This window comes from Macaca nemestrina, chromosome 5, assembly GCF_043159975.1.
Source record: "Macaca nemestrina isolate mMacNem1 chromosome 5, mMacNem.hap1, whole genome shotgun sequence".
In the NCBI taxonomy this organism is placed as follows: domain Eukaryota; kingdom Metazoa; phylum Chordata; class Mammalia; order Primates; family Cercopithecidae; genus Macaca; species Macaca nemestrina.
The window spans coordinates 146886914-146912044 of NC_092129.1; the positions used below are offsets into that span (position 1 = coordinate 146886914).

The 25131-nt window shown below is 39.5% G+C and overlaps 1 protein-coding gene across 7 annotated transcripts in view; it reads left to right on the forward strand.

Moving 5' to 3' along the window:
* The window catches only part of LOC105474511 (SRSF protein kinase 1), a 117567-nt gene that overhangs the window by 25197 nt on the left and 67239 nt on the right, over window positions 1-25131 (forward strand). For all 7 annotated transcript variants that reach the window (XM_071097154.1, XM_071097153.1, XM_071097152.1 and 4 more), the window contains 5 exons: window positions 6974-7092; window positions 8932-9040; window positions 9740-9827; window positions 11012-11099; window positions 23550-23656. In XM_071097154.1, coding sequence (XP_070953255.1) covers window positions 6974-7092; window positions 8932-9040; window positions 9740-9827; window positions 11012-11099; window positions 23550-23656 — 511 coding nt within the window. The remainder of the gene's footprint in view (window positions 1-6973; window positions 7093-8931; window positions 9041-9739; window positions 9828-11011; window positions 11100-23549; window positions 23657-25131) is intronic.

Consider the following 25131-nt stretch of genomic DNA (forward strand, 5'->3'; position numbering starts at 1 on the left):
TTCATCAGCTTTAGCTATTACCATAAATTCTTGCTATGATTGAGAAAGATATAGTTCACTTGTACTATCACCACTTATCTCTCTCTTCCTCTCAATAAAGCGTTGTATTTGGACCTAGTTATCTAACAGCTTTATTGAGACATAATTTGTATGCCATAAATTCACTCATCTAGGCCGGGTGTGGTGGCTCACGCCTGTAATCCCAGCACTTTGGGAGGCCGAGGCAGGCGGATCACGAGGTCAGGAGATCCAGACCATCCTGGCTAACATGGTGAAACCCTGTCTCTACTAAAAATACAAAAAATTAGCCAGGCGTGGTGGTGGGCGCCTGTAGTCCCAGCTACTGGGAGCTTGCAGTGAGCCAAGATTGTACCACTGCACTCCAGCCTGAGCAACAGAGCGAGACTCAAACACACACACACGCACACACACACACAATTCACCCATCTAGTGCACAGTTCCATTGTTTTAATATAATCAGAATTGTTATAGCTCACCATGATCTAAATTTAGAGCATTTTTATCCTCCTGTAAGAAAACTCCAAACCCATTAATAGTAACTCACCATTACTCCCTTTACTCAGACCCTGGCAACTGCTAATCTACTTTCTGTCTCAATGGATTTCCCTTTTCTGGACATTTCATGTAAATAAAATCTTATGATTATGTGGTCTTTTGTAGCTGGCTTCTCTTAGTATAATGTTTTCAAGGTTCATTCATCTTGTTAAAGCAGGTATCAGTACATTATTTCTTTTTATGTATAGATATGTGAATTTTGTTTTGTGGATACTCAGCAGTTGGTGGACATTGGATTATTTCTACTGTTTGGCTATTAATGAATAATGCTGTATTTGTATATTCCACCCTGCCCCCAGGAATCAGTCAGCATTTTACTTTATAGTAAAAAATTCATAGTAAGTTCCTGCATTTCCAGGTTAACCAGATCCCATGCAGGTTAACACTACTGATAACAAAATCATACAGCTATGCATTGTGAACATCCATGTACAACTTTTTGTGTGGATACATGTTTTCATCTCTTGGTATATACCTAGAAGTGGAATTGCTGGGTCATATGGTAATTCTAATGTTTAGCATTTTGAGGAATTAACAAACTTTTCCAAAGTGGTTGTGCCATTTTACATTCCCACCAGCAATGTGTAAGGGTTCCAGTTTTTTTCACTTCTTCACCAACACTTGTTATTATCTATTTTGATTACTTTATAACTTTAATATACCTGGAGTAGGAAAACTTCAAATTGTTTTGTCTGCTCTCACACCACAACAATGAACACAGACTCCTGTGCCAAATGTGTGAAACTTTCTCCCCCGCCATACACCACGCAATCGGTTCTGCAGCAGATACCAGCTAGATGTCCTCTGATTCAATTCAGTTCTGACAGTGTCTTCCTGGAGACCCCACGGATTGAGGGCTCACGCCTCAAGACTGCCCTTCCCCCATTTCCAATGCCAGTTGCAAGCCCAGGTTGTTTTACCTGTGCTTCTGATCAACTGGCTATAAATTGGATTTTCCATGACACCTCCTTGGGTTGAATTAATTTGCTAGAGGAGCTCACAGAACTCAGGGCAACATGTTTACTGGTTTTTGTTTTTGTTTTTGTTTTTGTTTTTGTTTTGAGACGGAGTCTCGCTCTGCCGCCCAGGCTGGAGTGCAGTGGCCGGATCTCAGCTCACTGCAAGCTCTGCCTCCCGGGTTCACGCCATTCTCCTACCTCAGTCTCCCGAGTAGCTGGGAATACAGGCGCCCGCCACCGCGCCCGGCTAGTTTTTTTTTTGTATTTTTTTTTAGTAGAGACGGGGTTTCACCGTGTCAACCAGGATGGTCTCGATCTCCTGACCTCGTGATCCGCCCGTCTCGGCCTCCCAAAGTGCTGGGATTACAGGCTTGAGCCACCGCGCCCGGCCTTTTTTTTTTTTTTTTTTTTTAAATGAAGGGTATTACAAAGGATAGAGATGAATAGATGCATAGGGCCTAAGAGAGCTTCCATGCCCTCTCTGGGTGCACCACCCTCTAGGAATCTCTACTTATTCAGCTGTCTGGAAGCTCTCCATACCTCATCCTCTTGGGCCTTTCATGGAGACTTCATTGGATATGTATGAACAAAGCATGGACAACTGTGTAGAAATGTGATTGGACAAAAAGAGTACGACCTAATAGACTGAGTATAGAAACCCAGCAGGGCCTGTCTGTTCAGATTCTTGGCCTCTCTGTGCATCATTCGTTCCCCCAAGGTATGGGGCAGGACCTCTGAAATGAGGATCTTATGAATCAGAATCAGATAAGGTAGGTCAGATAATTTCTTTACGGAAAGACATGGAAGGATTACATTACTGCAGTGGGAAGAAAAAGGAGCAGGTGAAAGAGGGCAGGAGGTCTGTTTTCCGAGGCCTGCTTTTGAGACCTAAGGAGCCCCAACATTATAACAAAAAGACTGATGAGGGCTGTGGGAGTTATGAGCCAGGAACTGTGAATGAACACACACACACACACACAAGCATATGCCTCAACCTTTCTTTTTGGTTTCATCAACTGTAGGCACTTTAACTTTGTAATATGAGAATATTGGTGGACTTTTCTTTCTTTCCCAACTGCCCCCTAAATTCTGTCTTTACAATCTTTACAAAGAATCCTTACGTTCTAGTTTGCAGCCATAATTAAGTGTTTTGTGCTTTATCATTGGGTTGATTTTGAAGTAGAAAATCAATAATCTGCATTTATGTTATTTTGACTGTGTCTTGTGACTATAATTACGTAACTTTTTTTGTTTAGATTTTGTTTCTTGGAATTTGTAATTACATTTTTCTCCCTTATGTTACCTCTTTTTTTATCATATTGTTAGATTCTTCCAGCATACTTTCTTGTCTTTGTTTTTTTCCCTGGAATATCTCAGAGCCCTCTGGTCTCTGGCTCTAGGTCAGATTAAATGCATTTCAGGCCTTCTCTATAGTTGTGCTCTTGGAACTTCCTTTTTGGCTCTTCTGTTTTTCATCTGTAAAACAGAATCCTATGGATCCTATGTCCTCTTTCTCAGTTTTACTGCTTTGTTTTCTTGACCTCAGGTAACTTCTTCAGACAAGATGAATGAGAGATAAGTTTCAGTGTCTGTCCATATTTGAACTTTATTCTGCTCTCAAATGCTGTTGAAACTTAGACTAGGTTTAAAAAAATCCTCAGAATTTAGAAGTCATTGCCTCATTGTCTTTTAGTGTATTGGCTTTCTGATGAGATAGATAATGACAGTCTAATTACTGCTCTTCTAGCTTTTTTTTTCCTAGAAGCCTTTAGAGTCTTCTTAACACTGGGATTTTAAAAATTCCCTAATAATGATTTAAGTGGAGCTTCCATTCAATCTCCAGAAATTTCTTGAATTTCTTTAATAATTTTATCTCTTCTATTTTGATAAGTTTCTCTTTCTGCAACTCTGATTATTCAGATGTGGGAACTTCTGGATTGATTGTGTTTGTCTCATCTCTTTTTGAGCATTATTATCTTGAATAGAGATATTACGGGATAATGGGCAATTATGAGATAAGTGGGCATTTTTTCCCCCTGCATTTAGGGAATGGTCAACTTTATTTTCTAAAACTTCTTTCTGACTTTACTCGTCTTTTAGACTACAGCATCATAGTCTATATGGAAATGGACATCATTTAACATTTCTCTATTCATATTAACTAGTTTTTAAGTTTTGTCTTTCTCCTGAATGCATAGCTCTCCTCTAGGGTCAGTTTTCCAATTGCTTATCTTGGTCTCTGTCTTTGGGGCTGTGGACTTTACCCAAATGTTCAATGATCTTTAGTTACCTTTTATTTTTATGGATGAGGCATTAGAGACCTGATTGATAACCCTACATCCCTAGCAAGGCTTTTTCTTTCTTTCTTTCTTTTAATTTTATTTGAGACAGAGTCTTACTCTGTCACCCAAGCTGGAGCGCAGTGACATGATCTCGGCTCATTGCAACCTCTGTCTCCCAGATTCAAGCGATTCTCACACCTCAGCCTCCCAAGTAGCTGCGATTATAGGTGCGTGCCACTGCGCCTGGCTAATTTTTGTATTTTTAGTAGAGACGGGGTTTCACCATGTTGGCCAGGCTGGTCTTGAACTCCTGGCCTCACATGATCCACTGACCTCAGCCTCCCAAAGTCCTGGGACTACAGGCATGAGCCACTGTGCCTGGCCAGCTTTTTCTTTAGGGTAAATAGGTAGGAGGGTACCTGTGTGATGTTTGGTCCCCCTGAATGCCAGAATCTGGACAACTTTACTCTGGGGTACCGTCATCTACACTAACAGCATTTGTTCTTTCCAGTTTATTTCATTTTCTTTAGAGAATAGACCTCCCTTTTTTCCCCTGCAAGATAAATACCAGCCTGTCTGCTGTGCAGTGTACAGTGTCAACTCCATTATGCAAGCCTTCAGTTAATCTCCCGCCACCCCCTTTTTTTGAGACAAGGTCTGCTCTGTTGCCCATGCTGGAGTGCAGTGGCACAATCATGACTCACTGCAGCCTCAACCTCCCAGCTTCAAGCATTCCTCCCACCTCAGTTCCCCGAGTAGCTGGGACTACAGGCATGCACCACCAAGCCCGGTTAATTTTTGCTTTTTTTTTTTTTAATGATGAGGTTTCACCATGTTTCCCAAGCTGGTCTTGAACTTTTAGGCTCAAGGGATCTGCCCGCCTTGGCCTCACAAAATGCTGGGATTACAGGTGTGAGCCACTGCAACCGCCCCAGTTCATTAACTTTCATTAAGTTTGAATCAGAGAATCTGTTTCAGAATTCCATCTTAATCTCAAATTGGAGAATGTTGTTGTTCATTCAGACTCCTTATTTCCACTTAGGAAAGTGGGCCAGTGTATTACTAAATAAATTTCCCAAAGACATTTTTCAGTTACAATGAACATTGAATCGTGCAGTTTTATAGCTAATTTTGTGTGCCCTGGGGGATTAAAAAGAAAATCAAGAATTGAGGAAGGTTGGAATGGCCACCAAAAATCTAAATCATTAGTCGCATCAAGGTATTTCTTATGTCTTAATAGCTCAGTCATAGCATGTAACTGGTTTTGCTATTAAAATGTTTTTCTGTTAATTGAATCTTTTGAAAAAATAATCTGATGGAACAGGTTGATGAAAAGGTAAATAAATACTGAAAAATTTAAGATGTATTTTCCTTTAGCCATTGAAAGGAATGCTGTGTACCCTGCCTTTTGTTTTGTTTTTGTTGTTGTTGTTTTTAGACAGAATCTTGCCTATTGCCCAGGACAGAGTGCAGTGATGCGATTTTGGCTCACTGCAACCTTTGCCTCCTGGGTTCAAGTGATTATTGTGCCTAAGCCTCCCAAGTAGCTGGGATTGCAGGTGCCTGCCACCACACCCAGCTACTTTTTGTATTTTTAGTAGAGATGGGGTTTCTTTATGTTGGCCAGGCTGGTCTCAAACTGGCCTCAAATGATTTACCTGCCTCGGCCTCCCAAAGTGCTGGGATTACAGGCATGAGGCCCAGAGGTACCCTGCTTTTTTTGCTTAAAGCTCCTAGAAGACAGACAACTAATAAGTGTCAGAGCCTGAATGCAAATTCAGGTTTTTCTGCTGCTTGAACTTCTCAGTGCACAAAAATTGTGATATAACTAATTGAAGACATATAGAGAAGGAAATCAGTAAATATTTTTAATGCATTATAAAATGAAATATTTACCTATCAAATAAGCTAAGTTTTCAGAATGGGGTAGTATTTAAATACCAAAAGCCCATGTGTGGCTGCGGGGGTGTGTAACTTAGTACAACCTTTTTGGGAAACAGTCATACTACATAAAAATCATTAGAAGCATTCATGGCCACTGACTAGAAGGAAATATTCCAAAATGTTAATAGTTATGTCTTGAAACAAGTGTTTTCCAAATTTTCCTCATTTAACATGTTATTTTTATAAATAGGGATGTTTTAACCCCACTTAGTGGTTTAATTTTAGGGAAATAATTCTAATTACAGAATAAAGATTATCCAAAAGTATTCAACAACTATATTTTTAGTAGTGAAAAATTAGAAATAAGTTAAATGTCCAACTGAGCAGAATGTGCCAAAGTAAGCAGTGATACTTCTAAGGGAAGCATGTTAAGATTTTTTTTTTTAGGCCGGGCGTGGTGGCTCAAGCCTGTAATCCCAGCACTTTGGGAGGCCGAGACGGGCAGATCACGAGGTCATGAGATCGAGACCATCCTGGCTAACACGGTGAAAATCTTTTTTTTTTTTTTTTTTTTTTTTTGGAGACAGAATTTTGCTCTTGTTGCCCTGGCTGGAGTGTAGTGTATCTCGTCTCACTGTAGCCTCCACCTCCCAGGTTCAAGCAATTCTCCTGCCTCAGCCTCTCAAGTAGCTGGGATTACAGGTGCCCACCACCACACTGGGCTAATTTTTTGTACTTTTAGTAGAGATGGGGTTTCACCATATTGGCCAGGCTAGTTTCAAACTCCTGACCTCAGGTGATCCACCCACCTCGGCCTCCAAAAGTGCTGGGATTACAGGCATGAGCCACCATGCCCAGCCTGCATGTTAAGATTTAAGAGATTTCATAGAAATTAAAAAAGTTTATGATAGAAAAAGCCAGATGCAAATTTGTTTGTATAGTATGTGATTACAGATAAATATTTTTATGAAGATACAGCAACATAGTGGAAGAAGATTCAGTAGTTTATCAGTGATTATGTTTGGATATTGAGATTCAAGTAATTTTTCTCCTTTGTACTTTTTAATATTTTTCAGATTTATCATGTACTGAAGTTGTAAAGTATTTTTCTAACATGAGGTAAAACTACAGCTAATGTTTTCCTAGGCAGCCACTTGGTAATACTCTGTTCATATTATCTGAAGATTTAGTTTTTTGTGGGGAGGGCGGCATTTGATAATGTCTTATTTTCTTCTGTCCAAATGGAATGGGCATTTTTGTATCATTTCTTAGATCTGAAACTCAGCACCGAGGCTCTGCTCCCCACTCTGAGAGTGATCTACCAGAGCAAGAAGAGGAGATTCTGGGATCTGATGATGATGAGCAGGAAGATCCTAATGATTATTGTAAAGGTAAGTTCATAAGGAGGTATGAAGTGAGACATGATCCATCCATTTGCAGTTTCTCATTTGGATGTTTGATCTATCAGCATAAACACAGTTTTATTGCTGTTTACTTGTATCCTTTTCTCTAAAACTTAGGAAATAGTATTTGTTCTTAGTCTGACTTAATTTGATTTTATATTAAATGTTTTTACCTTTTTCCTCTTTAAAAGTTATAATACATATTTACCTTAGAAAATTCCAGAGCTGTGTTAAACAGAAAAGAATGTAAAAGCCTTCTGCAATGCTATCAGCCACATATAACCATGGTAACATTTTGGCATATAGATTTTTACAAAATACCTTCTTACTACTTTTTTTCTCATAGTGATGGCTGTTAAGTTAAACTGGAATTACAGACACTTAAATGGTGTCATCAGGTTGCCTGTTACCTTTTCTGTTTCTTGATGAGACTTTCCAGAGTCTTTGGGTAGGAACACAAAATGGAATGTATCATACCATCTAGGAGAAGAACGTGGCCCTTATTGTCAGCTGGCAAAGATAAATATGAAAATACCTTGATTCTTGCCACTGTTGGCAGCTTTTTTGAGGCCTTCCTCTGTTTTCTGCTTTTTAGGGTTTTTTTTGTTTTGTTTTTTGAGACAGAGTTGCCCAGGCTGGAGTGCTGTGGAGTCTCAGCCTACTGCAGCCTCTGACTCCTGAATTCAAGCGATTCTCATGCCTCAGGCACCCACCACCACGCCTGGCTAATTTTTGGGGTTTTTTGTTTGTTTTTGTTTGTTTGTTTTTTGTGTTTTTGTTTTTTTGTTTTTGAGAAGGAGTCTCGCTCTGTTGCCCAGGCTGGAGTGCAGTTGGTATGATCTCAGCTCGCTGCAACCTCTGCCTCCCGGGTTCACGCCATTTTCCTGCCTCAGCCTCTAGAATAGCTGGGACTATAGGCGCCTGCCACCATACCCGGATAACTTTTTGTATTTTTTCAGTAGAGACGGGGTTTCACCGTGTTAGCCAGATGGTCTCGATCTCCTGACCTTGTGATCTGCCTGCCTCGGCCTCCCAAAGTGCTGGGATTACAGGCATGAGCCACCTCGCCTGGCCATTTGTTTGTTTGTTTTTGTTTGTTTTGAGACAATCTCACTCTGTCGCCCAGGCTGGAGTGCAGTGGCACGATCTCAGCTCACTGCAACCTCTGCCTCCTGGGTTCAAGCAATTCTCCTGCCTCAGCCTCCCAAGTAGCTGGGACTACAGGCACACGCCATGACACCAGCCAATTTTTGTATTTTTAGTAGAAGACACGGTTTCACCATTGTGGCCAGGCTGGTCTCGAACTCTTGACCGCAAATGATCCACCCTCCTCAGCCTCCCAAAGTGCTGGGATTACAGGCGTGAGCCACTGCACCTGGGCTATTTGTTTTTATTTAGAGGAACAAAATCCCGTTTGCTTACTTGTTTTTGTTTGTTTTGTTTTTTGCTAAATAATTATTCTGTCTCCTAAAAAACACCTGAGACTGTAATTATAAATAGATATATATTAGATATATATGTTTAGATAAACCTATTGGATTATTGAGAGACAAGAATATTGTGATATACAACCTTTTTATTGTTTTTGGATGAGGCTGTTGTAGGCTCAATCTAAATCATTAATCTTATTCACTTTTTTTATAACATGAAGTCAGTAATACTATGTGGCTGATTTGACTATTAAGGCTTTCTTCTGTTGAATTGATTGTATAAAAGAAACTTTTTGTTGATAAAAGGTATATAGATGTTAAAAAATGTGATGTAAAAATGCCTTTTCTTACCATTGTTTCTCGTCCTGGTTTTTCTGATTTCCCCTGTGTCTTCCAGGAGGTTATCATCTTGTGAAAATTGGAGATCTATTCAATGGGAGATATCATGTGATCCGAAAGTTAGGCTGGGGACACTTTTCAACAGTATGGTTATCATGGGATATTCAGTAAGTTTTAGTGGTTCTGTAAAAAAATTAGTTAGATGATGTCTAAATATGTTTGTCTGAGTTTCCACTGCTGATCCAGACTTCAGTCTATCTCTAGCCTGATACATTTATCAGAATTTTGTTGTTGGCAATAGTCTCTATATTCTTGGAGAAACCACTTTTCTTTCGTGAAGAATCGGTATTATATATCTCCCTTTCTACTTTAGAGACAAGAGTGATTAAATTAATGCTGGTAAAGCTTTTGTCGTTTGATTTTTTTGTTATTTTTATCGTTTTCTTTTCACCCAAATATTTCTTCTGGCTGCCTGTGGGAAAATATTACAGCTATTAACCTTTTAGTTTTTGCCTATATACAGATACACAGAACACTTGGAATTTGGTAATATCTTTCCCCTTATTTATCCTCATTTTGAAGTTTTGCTTGAAATTCAGGGAGATAATCAAAAGAAGGATTTTAACTCAGAGAAAATGTTCAACAACTGAGATTATCTGAGAACAGATCTTTTATTCTTCCTACAAATGAAATCTGGCCAGTTAGCATCATTAACAAGTACAAATGTTCCCATAGAAGTAGCTTGTTTGGGCTACAGGGAAACATGAAATCAGTATTTGTCCTTTTTAACCATCTTATAGCTAAACCTTAGCTTCCTAAAGTAAGGGTAGGCTATGTAGTCTTAATTGCCTGTGTTTGTTTCTTAGGGGGAAGAAATTTGTGGCAATGAAAGTAGTTAAAAGTGCTGAACATTACACCGAAACAGCACTCGATGAAATCCGGTTGCTGAAGTCAGTGAGTATTAGATTATATGTATGAATGCAAAGAATTATAAATATATCAAGTTTCATTGAATTAAAGCACACCAAGTGGAGACTCTTCAGCATGGATAATTTTCTCTATAAAGTTCTAGTATCCTTAAAGAGGTTAAGGAAGACAACAATATTTTCACATTCCATGCATGTAGTAGGGAACTGGTGGGAAATGCTATGATTAGAATTCTTACACACATGAACCAAAAAAAACCTTTCAAATGAATAAAAATATTCACTGAGCATGTTTTACAGGCCAGGTAACTACTGTCATAATGTTTTTCTTTCCTACTATGGTTAAAATGAAAGTTGTGTAAATAAATGTATAGCATCTTTTTTGTTGTTTTCAAATATGTTATAGAATACATAATATAAAAATACTGTATTTACTGATTCCATTTATACCTGGAAACTGAGATAAATTCTATAAAAAATGTACTTTTAATTTTGTTTTAAATTAGGAATATGCCATTGTGGTAGAAGGAACTTAAACTCAGAATTAGAAAACCTGGGTTTAGGTCACCTTTACCCCGATATGTTCTCCATGTTACCGTGTTTTTCTTTCTGAGTTTTAGATTTTTTATTCATAAAGTGAGAATGTTGCACCAGGAGATTTCTATGGCAGTATTTTTCTTATTTTCGACTCCTGGCCTCAAATGATCTGCCTTATTAGCCTCCAGAGTAACTGGGGTTACAGGCACAAGCCACTGCACCTGGCTTAAGACAGTACTTTTCAGAATGTCCGTTTGTGACAAGTTTAGGAGCCTTGTACCTACCCAAAAGTAAATACTGTTTTCTTCATTGAGAAAGTTTTTCCATGAAAAAAAAAAATGTTGGCTGAAATAAACAGTGCTGTTGGTGCTATAGTTGATTCGCATCCTGCAAAAGCTGCTTAGTTCCTCATAGCCTGGTAATCTGCAGTTAATTTGGAGGCCACACTTTGATATCAGGGAGCAAAATAGTTTAGCAAAATTAGAAAAATAGTTCCTGTTGGTTGTATTTCCTCTTATGAATTGACTAAGATTTTTCTCCATTAAAGCTATTGAAATTTTAGTATATTTTAAAGATAGATTTATGTGAGCTCTTTCTTGTAGTTAATTTGCTGTAAGTATTCTTCCCATACCATTTGGCTTATTTCCATGCTTTACTCTCTTTTCCCCACTACAGGTTCGCAATTCAGACCCTAATGATCCAAACAGAGAGATGGTTGTTCAACTACTAGATGACTTTAAAATATCAGGAGTTAATGGAACACGTATCCTTTTAAAAACCTATTTGAGAATAAATCATCCCAATCCCAAAGAAAGGAACTAGATTTGTTGTGTAGATGGCCTTGGTGTCTTTTCTCAAGGCAAACTATAATAAAATTACCTCTTTTATTGTACACTTCTGAACACAGCTCTGAATTTTGTCTGATTTTGTGTGGTGTGATTTTTCAGGATATTGCTTTAAGTTTTTTGTCCCCTTTTCAGGCAATTAGACCGAAATCAAAGAAACTTTTAGAAAATGCCTTGTATCACCAAGTAAAGAATCTATGATTTTTGTTAGCACAGAAACCTTAAGGGAAGTAATTTATTATGAAAAATAGTGTGTTGGCTGGGCATGGTGGCTCACACCTGTAATCCCAGCACTTTGGGAGACCGAGGCAGGTGGATAACCTGAGGTCAGGAGTTCGAGACCCACCTGGCAAACATGGTGAAACCCTGTTTCTACTAAAATACAAGAATTAGCTGGGCGTGGTGACAGGCTCCTGTAATCCCAGCTACTGGGGAGGCTGAGGCTGGAGAATCACTTGAACCCGGGAGGCAGAGGTTGCAGTGAGCTGAGATTGAGTCCACTGCACTCCAGCCTGGGCGACAGAGCCGGACTCTGTCTTAAAAAAAAAAAAAAAGATACTGTCTAAAAGAAAGAAAGAGAAAGATAAAGAAAGGAAGAAACTGGGTAAACGATTTAAAGTATGATTGTATTTATTATACTAAGCCTCAACTTTGAAGAGGCTGTGAATGTAGATTATGTTTAGAGTCTAAAAGGGTGTAATTATTCGTGTTCTGTTATAATGAAAAACTGACTTGTTTTATGTTTTTATCTGGATTTTTAGAATTGTAGAATTGGAAGGAACTGTAGCTGATTTTCTTCACAGGTATCAAAGTGATGTGCGGTGAGCTAATTGAAAAGTTGTTGAAACAGCTATGCTTATAAAGGTCAATCAGATTTTTCAGTAAAAGTTGAAGTCGAATCTTACTTAGATTGGAGAATCTAAAATACCTGTTTATAAGCTAGTCTTAAAATGTATAAAGACATTTCATATATTATTTTACTTTTCATGCATGTTTAGCTTCCTTTAATGCACATTCCTAATGGCTGTTGATCTTTTTTTATTTAAAGGAGACAGGATTACATGTGACTGTAGTTTCATGTAGACTATGGGAAGAGATTTGAACAGAGAAGCAGGAAGGAAGTTGGAAAGGAGAGAAAACAGTTGATAATGTGGAAAGACTATTGTTCTAAAGTCAATTCTGAGTCATTTCTTAGAAAAATACAAATCACAGATCCCCCAGATGTCTAAGGAAAATTGCTGCAACCATCTTAAAACAGTATCTTGTGCTTATTGTGGTCATTTTGTAGATGGCTTTCTCTCTCTCTCTCTCTCTCTTTCTCTCTCTCTCTCTCTCTCTCTCTTTCTCTGTTTTCAAAGAATTAATAATTCTAACCAAGAAATTTTTAAAAAACACACACAGGGTGTCACGATGGCCGTATCTGTTTTTTCTATTATTTAATCTTGTAATGTTTTTCATTGTGCCAGATTTCTTTACTAATTTGCGAAAGTTCCAAGTAAAACTATAGAAATACTCTCAAATCTCCCCGGTAATGCTGAGTACCTTTATTTGACCCTAACTAAGCAAAGAAGGCTTTTTAACTATTGAAATATCTTAGTGTGTTTGAATTTCAAGTTCCAAGATATTTTTCTTTTCTTTTTCTTTTTTTTTTTAGATGGAGTTTCATTCTTGTTCCCTAGGCTGGAGTTCAATGGCACGATTTCGGCTTGCCATAACCTCTGCCTCCCGGGTTCAAATGATTCTCCTGCCTTAGCCTCCCAAGTAGCTGGGATTACAGATGCATGCCAACATGCCCAGCTAATTTTGTATTTTTCATAGAGAAGGGGTTTCTCCATGTTGGTCAGGCTGGTCTCACACTCCTGACCTCAGGTGATCTGCCCGCCTCGGCCTCCCAGAGTGCTGGGATAACAGGTGTGAGCTACTGCGCCCTGCCCTCAAGATGTTTTTCAAACATTGCTAGGTGATTTCTCTGTAGCTTCTGTCCATTGATTCCCTATTTTCTTTTCTCCCTTTGTTCTTAGCCATTTTTTCCTTTCTTCATCTTTATCTCCCAGCTGTCTTTGTTCCTGCATTAGTTACTACTATTAGAGATTGAAAGGATATAACTCAGAACACTATGTTAAGGGTTAGTAATGGCTCATGTCACTCTCCTGCTCCTACCCATTTTCCCAACATAACATACCCACACAGAGCTGTACATTCACATTCGTGTGTTTATGTTTGTTCAGGCATTTTTTTCTCTGGACCACTATCGTTTCTCATATTAAAATATAAAGGACACTAAACTAGAAAGTTAGTTCTTACAGAATTCCATGTAAACTGGCTCACTCTACTTGCCTGGAAGGTGAGGGGAAAAGAATGATTAAGAAGGAGGACAGTTGGTTTCTCTGTATAATGTTGACATTAGCCAGTCATTATTATCTACCTATATGACTTCCTATGTCTTTAGGATACTTTTTTTTTTTCATGCTATATGCTGTCTTTTTTGCTAGCTCCTTTTATTCATAATGTGCCCTAAATGTGCTTACTCAATAATGTAAGCCTTTTATTTTCAGCCTTTTGTTATTTTCTTTCTACTATCTCCCCAAGATATTTTTTTTAAATTTAACCTTGTGATTTCAATTACCAGTGCTTCTGATTGCTACTCATTAGCTTTCTTTCACTCCAATTATTTGGCTCTTCCTTTTTGCCAATTGATTATGATGTTCTATCAAATATTTTTTTAAGCTACTATATGTTTGGTCATTTTAATATCACTGCTTACAAATTAAAACAACATTTTCAAATTGTAATATTTCTCTCAACAAATAAAAAGCAGATCAAAGCTAGAAACATTAAGAGAATAGCTTTACAATCCTATTTTATGTTTAGTCTTTTTAAGTAATCTGCATTTTAAATAATCTTGTTTTGACAAATTTTTTATTTAATTGCTTTTTAATTTTTATGTATTTATTTGTTTTGAGACAGAGTTTCGTTCTTGTTGCCCAGACTGGAATGCAGTGGCTCAATCTCGGCTCATTGCAACCTCCGCCTTCTGGGTTCAAGTGATTCTCCTGCCTCACCGAGTAGCTGGGATTAGAGGTGCACACCACCACGCGCAGTTGCTTTTTGTATTTTTAGTAGAAGCAGGGTTTTGCCATGTTGATGAGGTTGGTCTCTAACTCCTGACTTCAGGTGATCCACCTGCCACAGCCTCCCAAAGTGCTGGGATTACAAGCATGAGCCACCGTGCCCAGCCTATTTAATTCCTTGTTTAAAAACATTTCTTGGCCAGGTGCAGTGGCTCACGCCTGTTATCCTAGCACTTTGGTAGGCCAAGGCGGGTGGATCACGAGGTCAGAAGTTCAAGACCAGACTGGCCTACATGGTGAAACCCCGTCTCTACTAAAAATACAAAAATTAGCGAGGCGTGGTGGCACGTGCCTGTCCCAGCTACTTGGGAGGCTGAGGTAGGAGAATCGTTTGAACACGGAAGGCAGAGGTTGCAGTGACCTGAGATCATGCCACTGCACTCCAGCCTGTGTGACAGAGCAAGACTCCACCACGGGGGTTAAAAAAATTTTTTTTCCCAGCAGAATCGTAGGTAAATTTCAAATGTAAAGAAGTAGGAATAGTTTAACGAATCCCCACAGATCCATTACCCATTTCAGGAGTTATCAGCTTGTAGCCAATCTTGTTTTGTCTGTACCTCCTGATAATTCTGTAGCCAATCTTAAACATTTTATCAGTAATTGTTTTAGAGTGCATTTCTAAACGGCAAGGACTCTTAAAATATAACCTAGCCAGTCACTGTATCTCATGCCTGTAATCCCAGCACCTTGTGAAGCTGAGGTGTTCAAGACTAGCCTGGGCAGCATAGCAAGACCCTGTCTCTACAAAAATAAAAAATACTAGACAGGCATGGTAGCTCATGCCTGTAGTCCCAGCTACTTGGGAGGCTGAAGCAGCAGGGTCACTTGAGCCTGGGAGTTTGAGGCTGCAGTGGGCTGTGATAGCACCACTGTACTCCAGTGTGGCTGGCAGAACAAGATGCATTCTCTGACAAAAAGATTTGTTAAATAAGAAGATAACCTGAATGCAATTATTATACAAAAAAAAAAAATTGGGGCCAGTTTTAGTCACAAGTTTCTCTAGTCAGTGTTTCAGTCTCTCCAAATGTCTTGTGCTTTATTTTGTTTTTGTCTGCTGCTGCTGCTGCTACTATTACTACTGCTACTACTGGTTGTTGTTATTGTTCTTATTGTTCTTCTTCCTCTTTGGTCTAATTTTTTCTTTGTTGTGGTAAAGTACACATAACATAAAATTGTGCAGTCATTACCATCATCCATCTTCATACCTTTTTGTCTTGTAAAACTGAAACTCTACCTGTTAAATGACTATTAGATCTCATTGGTTTATTATGTTAAGTCCTCTGTTTCATTGCTTATCTTCTATCTGCTTGTTCTAAACATTATTGAGAGCGTGGCATTAAAGTCAACTATTATTGTAGAACTATTTCTCCCTTTAATTATGTCAATTTTTGTTTAATATAGTTTGGTGGTCTTTTAATAAGTATGTAAATGTCTATAATTGTTATATCTTGGTGGTATGTTGAACCTTTTATTAATATTTATAATATCCTTCTTTATCTCTTGCAACTTTTTCTGATTTAAAGTCTATTTTGTCTGATATTAGTATAGCCACCCCTGATTTCTTTTTTTTTTTTTTTTTTTTTTTTTTTTTTTTTTAATTTATTTATTATTATACTTTAAGTTGTAACCACCCCTGATTTCTTTTGGTTACTATTTGCATGGAATCTTTTCTTCAACCTTTCACTTTTAATCTGTTTGTGTATTTGGATCTAAAGTGAGTCTCTTGTAGACAGCATATAGTTGGATCATTTATATATATATATATTCTACCAAACCAAAGTTATATGAGGTTTTAGACTAATTATTATTATTTGACATATTGGGTTTTTAAATCATGTAGAAAACAAAAAGAGTTATGAACCATTATTACAATAATACTAGCTTTTATAATTACTGAAGTATTTACCTTCATTGATAATCTTTATTTCTTCATATGGATGCCTGGCTTTGTGTTATTGTTTAGTGTCTTTTCATTTCACCTTATAGGACTCCCTTGACCATTTCTTACAGGGCACATCTGGTAATGAACTCGATCAGCTTCTGTTTACATGGGATGTCTTAATTTTTCTCTCACTTTTGAAATACTGTTTGGCTTAATACAGGATTCTTGGTTGACATTATTTTTCTTTTAGTATTTCGAATATATTGGCCCACTGCTTTCTGGCCTCCAAAATTTCTAATGAGAAACTTGCTGATAATCTTATTGAGGATCCCTTGTATGTGAAGAGTCACTCTTCTTGATGCTTTCAAGATTCCCTCTTTATCTTTCAAAAGTTTGATTTTAATATGTCTTGGTGTGGGTCTCTTCGAGTTCATCTTACTTGATGCTCATTAAGCTTCTTGGATCCATGTCTTTCATCAAATTTGAGAAGTTTTCAACCATTGTTTTTTTCAAATATTCTCTCTGGCTGTTTCTTCTTTTTTATTTTTTTATTTTTTTATTTTGAGATGGAGTCTCACCACTCTGTCACCCAGTCTGGAGTACAGTGGTGCAATCTCAGCTTACTGCAATCTCTGCCTCCCGGGTTCAAGCTGTTCTCCTGCCTCAGCCTTCCGAGTAGCTGGGGTTACAGGTGCACACTACCACACGCAGCTAATTTTTGTGTATCAGTAGAGATGAGATTTCACCACGTTGGCCAGGCTGGTCTCGAAGTCCTGACCTCAAGTGATCTACTTGCCTTGGCCTCCCAAAGTGCTGAGATTACAGGCGTGAGCCACCGTGCCCAGCCTCCTCCTCTGTTCTTCTGGGACTGCCACAGTGTATATTTGGTCTACTTGATGAAATCCCACAGGTCCCTTAAGCCTCTTCACTTTTCTTCAATCTTTTTTCTTTCTGTTCCTCACACTTGATAATTTCCATCATCCTAACTTCAGGTTTGCTGATTCTTTCTTCTGCCTACCCAGATCTGCCTTTGAATCCCTCTAGTTAATTTTTTATTTCGGTTATTGTACTTTTCAGCACCAGAATTCCTTTGGTTTCTTCTTAGTTTTTTTTTTTATCCTTATTAATATTTCCATTTTGTTTATATATTGTTTTCTTGACTTTCTCCACATCTTTTGTTCTTTGAGCTTCCCCCCCCCCCCCGAGATAAGGTCTTGCTCTGTCAAGGTCTTCACACCACCCAGGCTGGAGTGTGGTGTTGGGAACACGGCTCACATCAGCCTTGACTACCCAGATTCAAGTGCTTCTCCTGCCTAAGCCTCCAGACTACAGGTGCATACCACCACACCCAGCTAATTTTTAAACTTTTTGTAGAGATGGAGTCTCACTGTGTTGCCCAGATTGGTCTTGAACTCCTGAGTTCAAGCAATCCTCCTGCCTTGGCCTCCCAAAGTGATAGGGTTACAGGAATGAGCCACCACACCTGGCCTGAGCATCTTTAAGACGTTTGTTTTAAAGTCTTTTTCTAGTAGGTCTGCATCAAGTCTTTTTCAGGGACAGTATCTATTGATTTATTTTTGTCAATTGAATATGCTGTACTTAACTATTTTTTCATATGCCTTGTGATTTTCTTTTGAAAACTGGACTTTTAAATCTGATATGGTAACTCTGGAAATTAGATTTGGCCATATCCCTAAGGTTTGATGGGGTTTGTTATTTTATTTATTTATTTTTTTTCTGAGACAGGATCTCACTCTCTTGCCAAGGCTGGAGTACAGTGACACAGTCATGACTTACTGCAGCCTCGACGTCCTGGATTCAAGCAGTCCTCCTGCCTCACCCTTTCAAATAGCGGAGATTACAGTTGTATGCCACCACACCCAGCTAATTTTTTATTTTTTGTGGAGATGGGATCTTGCTATGTTGCCCAGGCTGGTCTCAAACCCCTGGACTCAAGCAGTCATCCTGCCTCGGCCTCCCGAAGTGCTGGGGTTACATGCATGAGCCACTGTGCCTGACCCTGTTTTGTTTTTGTTTTTGTTATGTAGTCTGTCTCTTCCAAGGATCCGCCTGAGATGTAAACGAAAGGCCTTTGCTTAGTCTGCATCTTTCCCTGGACATGCACAGTCACTTTCTGATTTTACCTCTATATGCAGTTGCTTTTGAATGTCCTAGTCTATTTATTTATTTAGAGACAAGAGTCTCTCTCTGTCACACAGACAGGTACAGTGGCACCGTCTCAGCTCACTGCAACCTCTGCCTCCTGGGTTCAAGCAATTCTTCTGCCTCAGCCTCCCATGTAGCTGGGATTACAGGTGCATGCGACCACACTTGACTAATTTTTGTATTTTTAGTAGAGAACAGCATTTCACCATGTTGGCCAGGCTGGTCTCGAACTGCTGGCCTCAAGTGATCTGCCCACCTTGGCCTCCCAAAGTGCTGAGATGAGAGGTGTGAGCCACCATGCCTGGCCATAAATGTCCTAGTCTTAATGTCTAACTCCCAAAGGGGAAAAAGAAAGAAATGAAGGAGAGGAAATAGGGCACTGGCCCTATAAATCCTTGCAAGATCACTTCAGCCAGAGGAGGGGCTTAAAACAATGGAGCAGGGGTACAAAAATGGCCACCCACCTTTCTGATACTTGGAACAGGATCCTTTTTGCTCACTGTGGCTCCAACAAACTGTGTGTAGGGCTGCTTGCTATAGGATTAGGGGATAGGTGGGTGCCACTGTGCTAAGAGCTGAAATTGACCAACATTTATAATAATTTATTATCCAAGCCTCTTCTGGAAGTTGTGAGCATTCAGTAGACTCTAGAGTTTCTTAAGAATCACATTAGACAGATTCTTCCAATGCATTGGTTGTCTAGGTGGGGAAACATTTCTGGTGGCTTCTTACTCTACCATCTTCTCAGAATCTTCTCTAGTTTGTAATTCTTACTTGAGTCAGGATCTGTATGACATTTTGGCAGTTTATTACCTGGCATCAAGATGTTCCAGGCTCACCTTGTGAATTTCCTGTCTTAAATCTAGAATCAGTTTTTCTCTAAGAAACCCTAATTCCATTGAGTGGGAAATGATATCCAGAATCTAAGCACTTTGGGGTATGCTTTGCTACTTGGTGAATCTTTACCTTTATGATTTGTTGATTCATTGCAAAAAGCACATACTTTCACCTCCTTCCTGTCTTCCCTTTTTAGGGGTCACTATTTGAGTTGCCCCCACAGCTTACTCTTTTGTGGATGTGTGGATTTGTTTGGATTATTTTTCCAAATTGTTTTATTTTGAACTAATTCTGTTGCTGTGCCATTAAGTTCACTAATCTTTTTCTTCTACAATAATCTGCCATTTATACCATCCAGTGTGTTTTCATCTCTCACATTGCACTTTTTGTCTCCGGAAGTTCATTTTCGGTCCTTTTTTTTTTTTTTTTTTTTTTGAGATGGAGTCTCCCTCTGTTGCCCAGGATGGAGTGCAGTGGCGCAGTCTTGGCTCACTGCAACCTCCGCCTCCTGGGTTCAAGTAATTCTCCTGCCTTAGCCTCCTGAGTAGCTAGGACTACAGGTATACGCCACCACACCTGGCTAGTTTTCTTTGTATTTTTAGTAGAGACGAAGTTTCACCATATTGGTCAGGCTGGTCTCGAACTCCTGACCTCGTGATCCGTCTGCCTTGGCCTCCCAAAGTGCTTGGGATTACAGTCGTGATCCACCACGCCTGGCCCATTTTCAGTCTTCTAAAAAATACCTTTCATATCTCTACTTAATTTTTTGAACATATGAAATACAGCTATAATAACCATTTAATGTCCCTGTCTAATTCTAACGTCTGTGATGGTTCTGAGTCAGTTTCACATGATTGATTATTTTAATTTTGGATATGTTTTATTGCCTGGTGATCGCATTTGTAAGTTTTACCTTATTGGCTGCTGGATGTTTTGTATTTCTGTAAATCTTCTTGAGCCTTGTTGTGGGATGCTATTATGTTACTCGGAAAGTGTTTTATCCGTTTAGATTTTACTTTTATGATTTGTTAGATGGATCCAAAGCATTGCTCAGTCCAGAGCTAATCATTCCCTCTGCTGAGGCAAGACCTTCCCAAATATATCCTACCCAAATACCCTGTGACTGAATTTTTCTAGTCTCTTTGCTGGGAACAGGCACTGTTCCAAGCCCTATGCGAATGCTAGGCATTGTTCTCTATAATCCTTTAAGATGTTTTTTTCTTCTCTGCCTCTGCTAGTTTCCTCACACACATGTGCTTTGCTGAATCCTTAAAGGGGCGGGCCCCCTCTGCAAATCTCCAAATTTCTCTCTTTCTGCAGCTCTCCCCTCTCTGATACCTTGTTCAGTGAATTATAGCTGCCTTGGTCTCTCCAGACTCTCAACTATTTGAGTTGCCCCCACAGCTTACTCTTTTGTGGATGTGTGGATTTGTTTGGATTATTTTTCCAAATTATTTTATTTTGAACTAATTCTGTTGTTCATTGATTCAACTTGTGGAGTCTACCTGGAAAGCCTCAAGGCAATAAGATGGGGCAATCCCCGGGTTCAGCTCTTGTTTCTTTTTTTCAGGAACCACTGTACTTGTTGTCTAATGTCCAGAGTCTTCTGTTGTTTCTGTATTTGGTCTATTTGAGTATTGTTTTTTCAATAAGATAAATCCAGTCCCTGTTACTCCATCTTGGCTAAAGCAGAAAACTTGATAGGTGCTAGGTTTTTTGGGGGTTTTTTTGGTTGTTTTTTTTTTTTTTTTGTATTTTGTTTTCTTTTTGAGACAGGGTCTCACTCTGTCACTCAGGGTAGAGTGCAGTGGCATGATCTCTGCTCACTGTAGCCTTAACCTCCTGGGCTCAGGTGATCCTCTCACCTCAGCCTCCTGAGTAGGTGGGACTACAGGAACACGCCACCACACTTGGCTAATTTTTGGATTTTTCTTATAGAGATGGGATTTTACCTTGTTTCCCAGGCTGGTCTCCTTGAACTCCTGGGCTCAAAGGATCCACCTGTCTCGGCCTCCCAAAGTGCTAGGATTACAGGCATGAGCTACCATGCCTGGCCCTTCATAGGTTTTATATTTAAGAATTTGCCAAGCAGTTTTCCAAAGCATGTGTACCATTTTAGACTTCCTCCTAGCATAATACAAGAGTTCTAATTGTTGGACAACCTCACCTACATTTGGTGATGTTTAGTTTTTTTATTTTAGTCATTTATTAGTTTGAGATGCTATCTTATTGTAATTTTGTTTTTTGTTGTTTTTTTTTTTTGAGACGGAGTCTCGCTCAGTCACCCAGGCTGGAGTGCAGTGGCCAGATCTCAGCTCACTGCAAGCTCCGCCTCCCGGGTTTACGCCATTCTCCTGCCTCAGCCTCCCGAGTAGCTGGGACTACAGGCGCCCGCCACCTCGCCCAGCTAGGTTTTTATATTTTTTAGTAGAGACGGGATTTCACCGTGTTAGCCAGGATGGTCTCGATCTCCCGACCTCGTGATCCACCCGTCTCGGCCTCCCAAAGTGCTGGGATTACAGGCTTGAGCCACCGTGCCCAGCCTCTTATTGTAATTTTGATCTGTGTTTTAAGTTGTCATGGACTTTTAATTTTAGATAATTTGGAATGTTTCTTTTATGAAATTGCTTTTTTTTTTTTTTTTTTTTGATTTATTTAAGAATCTAGGCTAGTTGTTTTATGTCACCTTAGTTTGGATTTGTTTGACTGTTCCCTCATAATTAAATTCAGGTTAACCGTGTTTGTCAAGCATACTACATGGATTATGTTTTAGTCTTCTCAGTATATTGCATTAGAAGGCACATGATGTGAATTTGTGCTTATCATTGGTGGTAATAAGTTTGATCACTTGGTTAAGGCAGTGCCTTCCAGATTTCGCAGTTGTAAAGGTACTTTGTTCTTTTCATAATTAATAAGCAATCTGTGGAATGATATTTTGACACTGTGACAATCCTTTTTCCCAACAGTCTTTCACATGTCATTTTAGTATTCACTGATTCTTATCTGAATCAGTAATAGTATATACTGTAGTGATTGTAAAATAGTGATTTTCTATTTCTGTAATCCCTTATATATTTATTATTTGGCTTTCTTCTCTAAAGAAGATGTTTCTCTTCCTCCTGCCTCCACACTTACTTTCAGATCAGTGTGGACTTGTTCTGTTTTCAATTCATATATTAACTCGTAATTTTATTCTTTAAAATGGTCTGGCCAGGTGCAGTGGCTCACGCCTCTTATCCCAGCACTTTGGGAGGCCGAGGCGGGTGGATCATGAGGTCAGGAGTTCGAGACCAGCCTGGCCAATATGGTGAAACCCTGTCTCTACTAAAAATAGGAAAATTAGCCCAGCATGGTGGTGCGTGCCTGTAGTGCCGAGAGGCGGAGGTTGCAGTGAGCTGAGATAGCGCCACTGCACTCCAGCCTAGGCAACAGAGCAAGACTCCGTCTCAAAAAAAAAGTCTCCACATGGCTGGTGACATCCTTTTCAAGATGGTTCCTGTTTCTTCCTGACGTATTATCTTATTTGTTGGAACAGCAAGGTGTTCCAAGTTTACCCTGTATTTTTCCTGTGTTGGATTTGGCCATTTTTCCAAGGAGCTCAGGCTTTCCTTTAATGGAGAATCTTAAAGTCTGAGCACTAGACCATTACTGTATATGTATGTCTTGACTTGCATGTAGAAGCTAGTGGGGGTGGAAGACATCAAGATACTACTAAAATCCCTGTTGTGCCCTGCACAATTTTAGACTCAGAGTATTCCTACTGTGTGGTGTCATCAGGTTGTTCATACATAAGGACAACACATGGTGGCGCTGGAATCAAGATTAGTTTTGTAAACTGCAGAGCATTAAGCAAGTTTCCTACTTAAAAAAATGTTGGCATTTATGTTTTTGAGGTTTAAGTCTTTCTTGTACATTTGTCTCTTCTATAGTTAAGGAATGATTTGTTTTTCCTTGCTTTGAAACTGTGAGAGTGGGAATTTTTACCCCGGACACCAATTTTGATATTAGGGAAGAAACTAATTTACCTAATCAACAGCTTGAGCCTACTGCTTTCTTTCACTATTTGCATATGTAGGTTTCACTTTTTCTTTTACCATTGCGTATTTTAATGTACATAATAATACTGATAAGCCAGCTGCCCACAATTTTATGTTTCATGGATGCTTTCATTGACTATAGAATTAGACTTTGAAATTTTAGAATATTGACAGCTACATATTTATTCATTCAAGCTCTGTAACTTTTTATACTGAAAGAAAACAATACATAATATTTTAATGGGTGGAATTCACAGCTTGTCTTGCCCTGTTCTTTTGTGCCTTTTTTTTTTTTCCTCCTTAATGAATTCCTAGATATCTGCATGGTATTTGAAGTTTTGGGGCACCATCTGCTCAAGTGGATCATCAAGTCCAATTATCAGGGGCTTCCACTGCCTTGTGTCAAAAAAATTATTCAGCAAGTATGTATCTTAGTCTTGACTTTGTAGTGATTTTTTAATATTCTTAAAGTGTCAGGAGTTTATTTTTTCCAGTAGAATTTTTGTTTTAAGGCCGGGTGCAGTGGCCCACACCTGTAATCCCAGCACTTTGGGAGGCCGAGGCGGGTGGATCATGAGGTCAGGAGATCAAGACCATCCTGGCTAACACGGTGAACGCCATCTCTACTAAAAATACAAAAAATTAGCTAGGTGTGGTGGCAGGCGCCTGTAGTCCCAGCTACTCGGGAGGCTGAGGCAGGAGAATGGCGTGAACCCGGGAGGCGGAGCTTGCAGTGAGCCGAGATTGCGACACTGCACTCCAGCCTGGGCAACAGAGCGAGACTCCATCTCAAAAAAAAGAATTTTTGTTTTAAAAAGTAAGTTATTGGCTGGGCACAGTGGCTCACGCCTGTAATCCCAGCACTTTGGGAGGCCGAGGTGGGCAGATCACCTGAGGTCAGGAGTTCAAGACCAGCCTGGCCAACAGTGCGAAACCCTGTCTCTACTAAAAATGCAAAAATTAGGCCGGGTGCGGTGGCTCAAGCCTGTAATCCCAGCACTTTGGGAGGCCGAGAGGGGCGGATCACGAGGTCAGGAGATCGAGACCATCCTGGCTAACACCGTGAAACCCCGTCTCTACTAAAAATACAAAAAACTAGCCGGGCGAGGTGGCGGGCGCCTGTAGTCCCAGCTACTCCGGAGGCTGAGGCAGGAGAATGGCGTAAACCCGGGAGGCGGAGCTTGCAGTGAGCTGAGATCCGGCCACTGCACTCCAGGCCGGGCTACAGAGCAAGACTCCGTCTCAAAAAAAAAAAAAAAAAAAAAATGCAAAAATTAGCCGGGCATGGTGGCAAGCACCTGTAATCCCAGCTACTCGGGAGGCTGAGGCAGGAGAATCGGTTGAACCCAGGAGGCGGAAGTTGCAGTGAGCTGAGATCGTGCCACTGCACTCCAGCCTGGGCGACAGAGCAAGACTCCGTCTCAAAGAAAACAAATGTTAATTTTAATTGCTAAAATTAAATATTTCATTCAACCTTTAGAGTTTATTGTGCTTATTCTGTTTTTAAATGTTTTAACATAACTATTTTCGCCTAGGTTTGCCTCCCATAATAATTAGAAAGGGAAGCTGAGATTCCTGACTTGGGAACATTGGAGCCCTTATCCAGAAGTTCTGGTTGCAAATAGTAATTTTACATGAATAGATAATTGCTATGTCAGATTATTGCCATCTCTTTATACAGCATGATTCATGGGAATTTTCTAATTTTCTAAAGAGCCATCAATATACAGTATAGAATTTTACCATCAGGAAAATTTTAATACTTCAAGGGGCAAAAATTTGTTTGGATAATATGTCCTGGAAAGAGCTCCAAACTGGGCGGCAAGAGACCTCAGTTCTTCATCAATGAGGAAATTTGAATTAAAGATATCTAAATCTCTGTCATCACCTACATTAC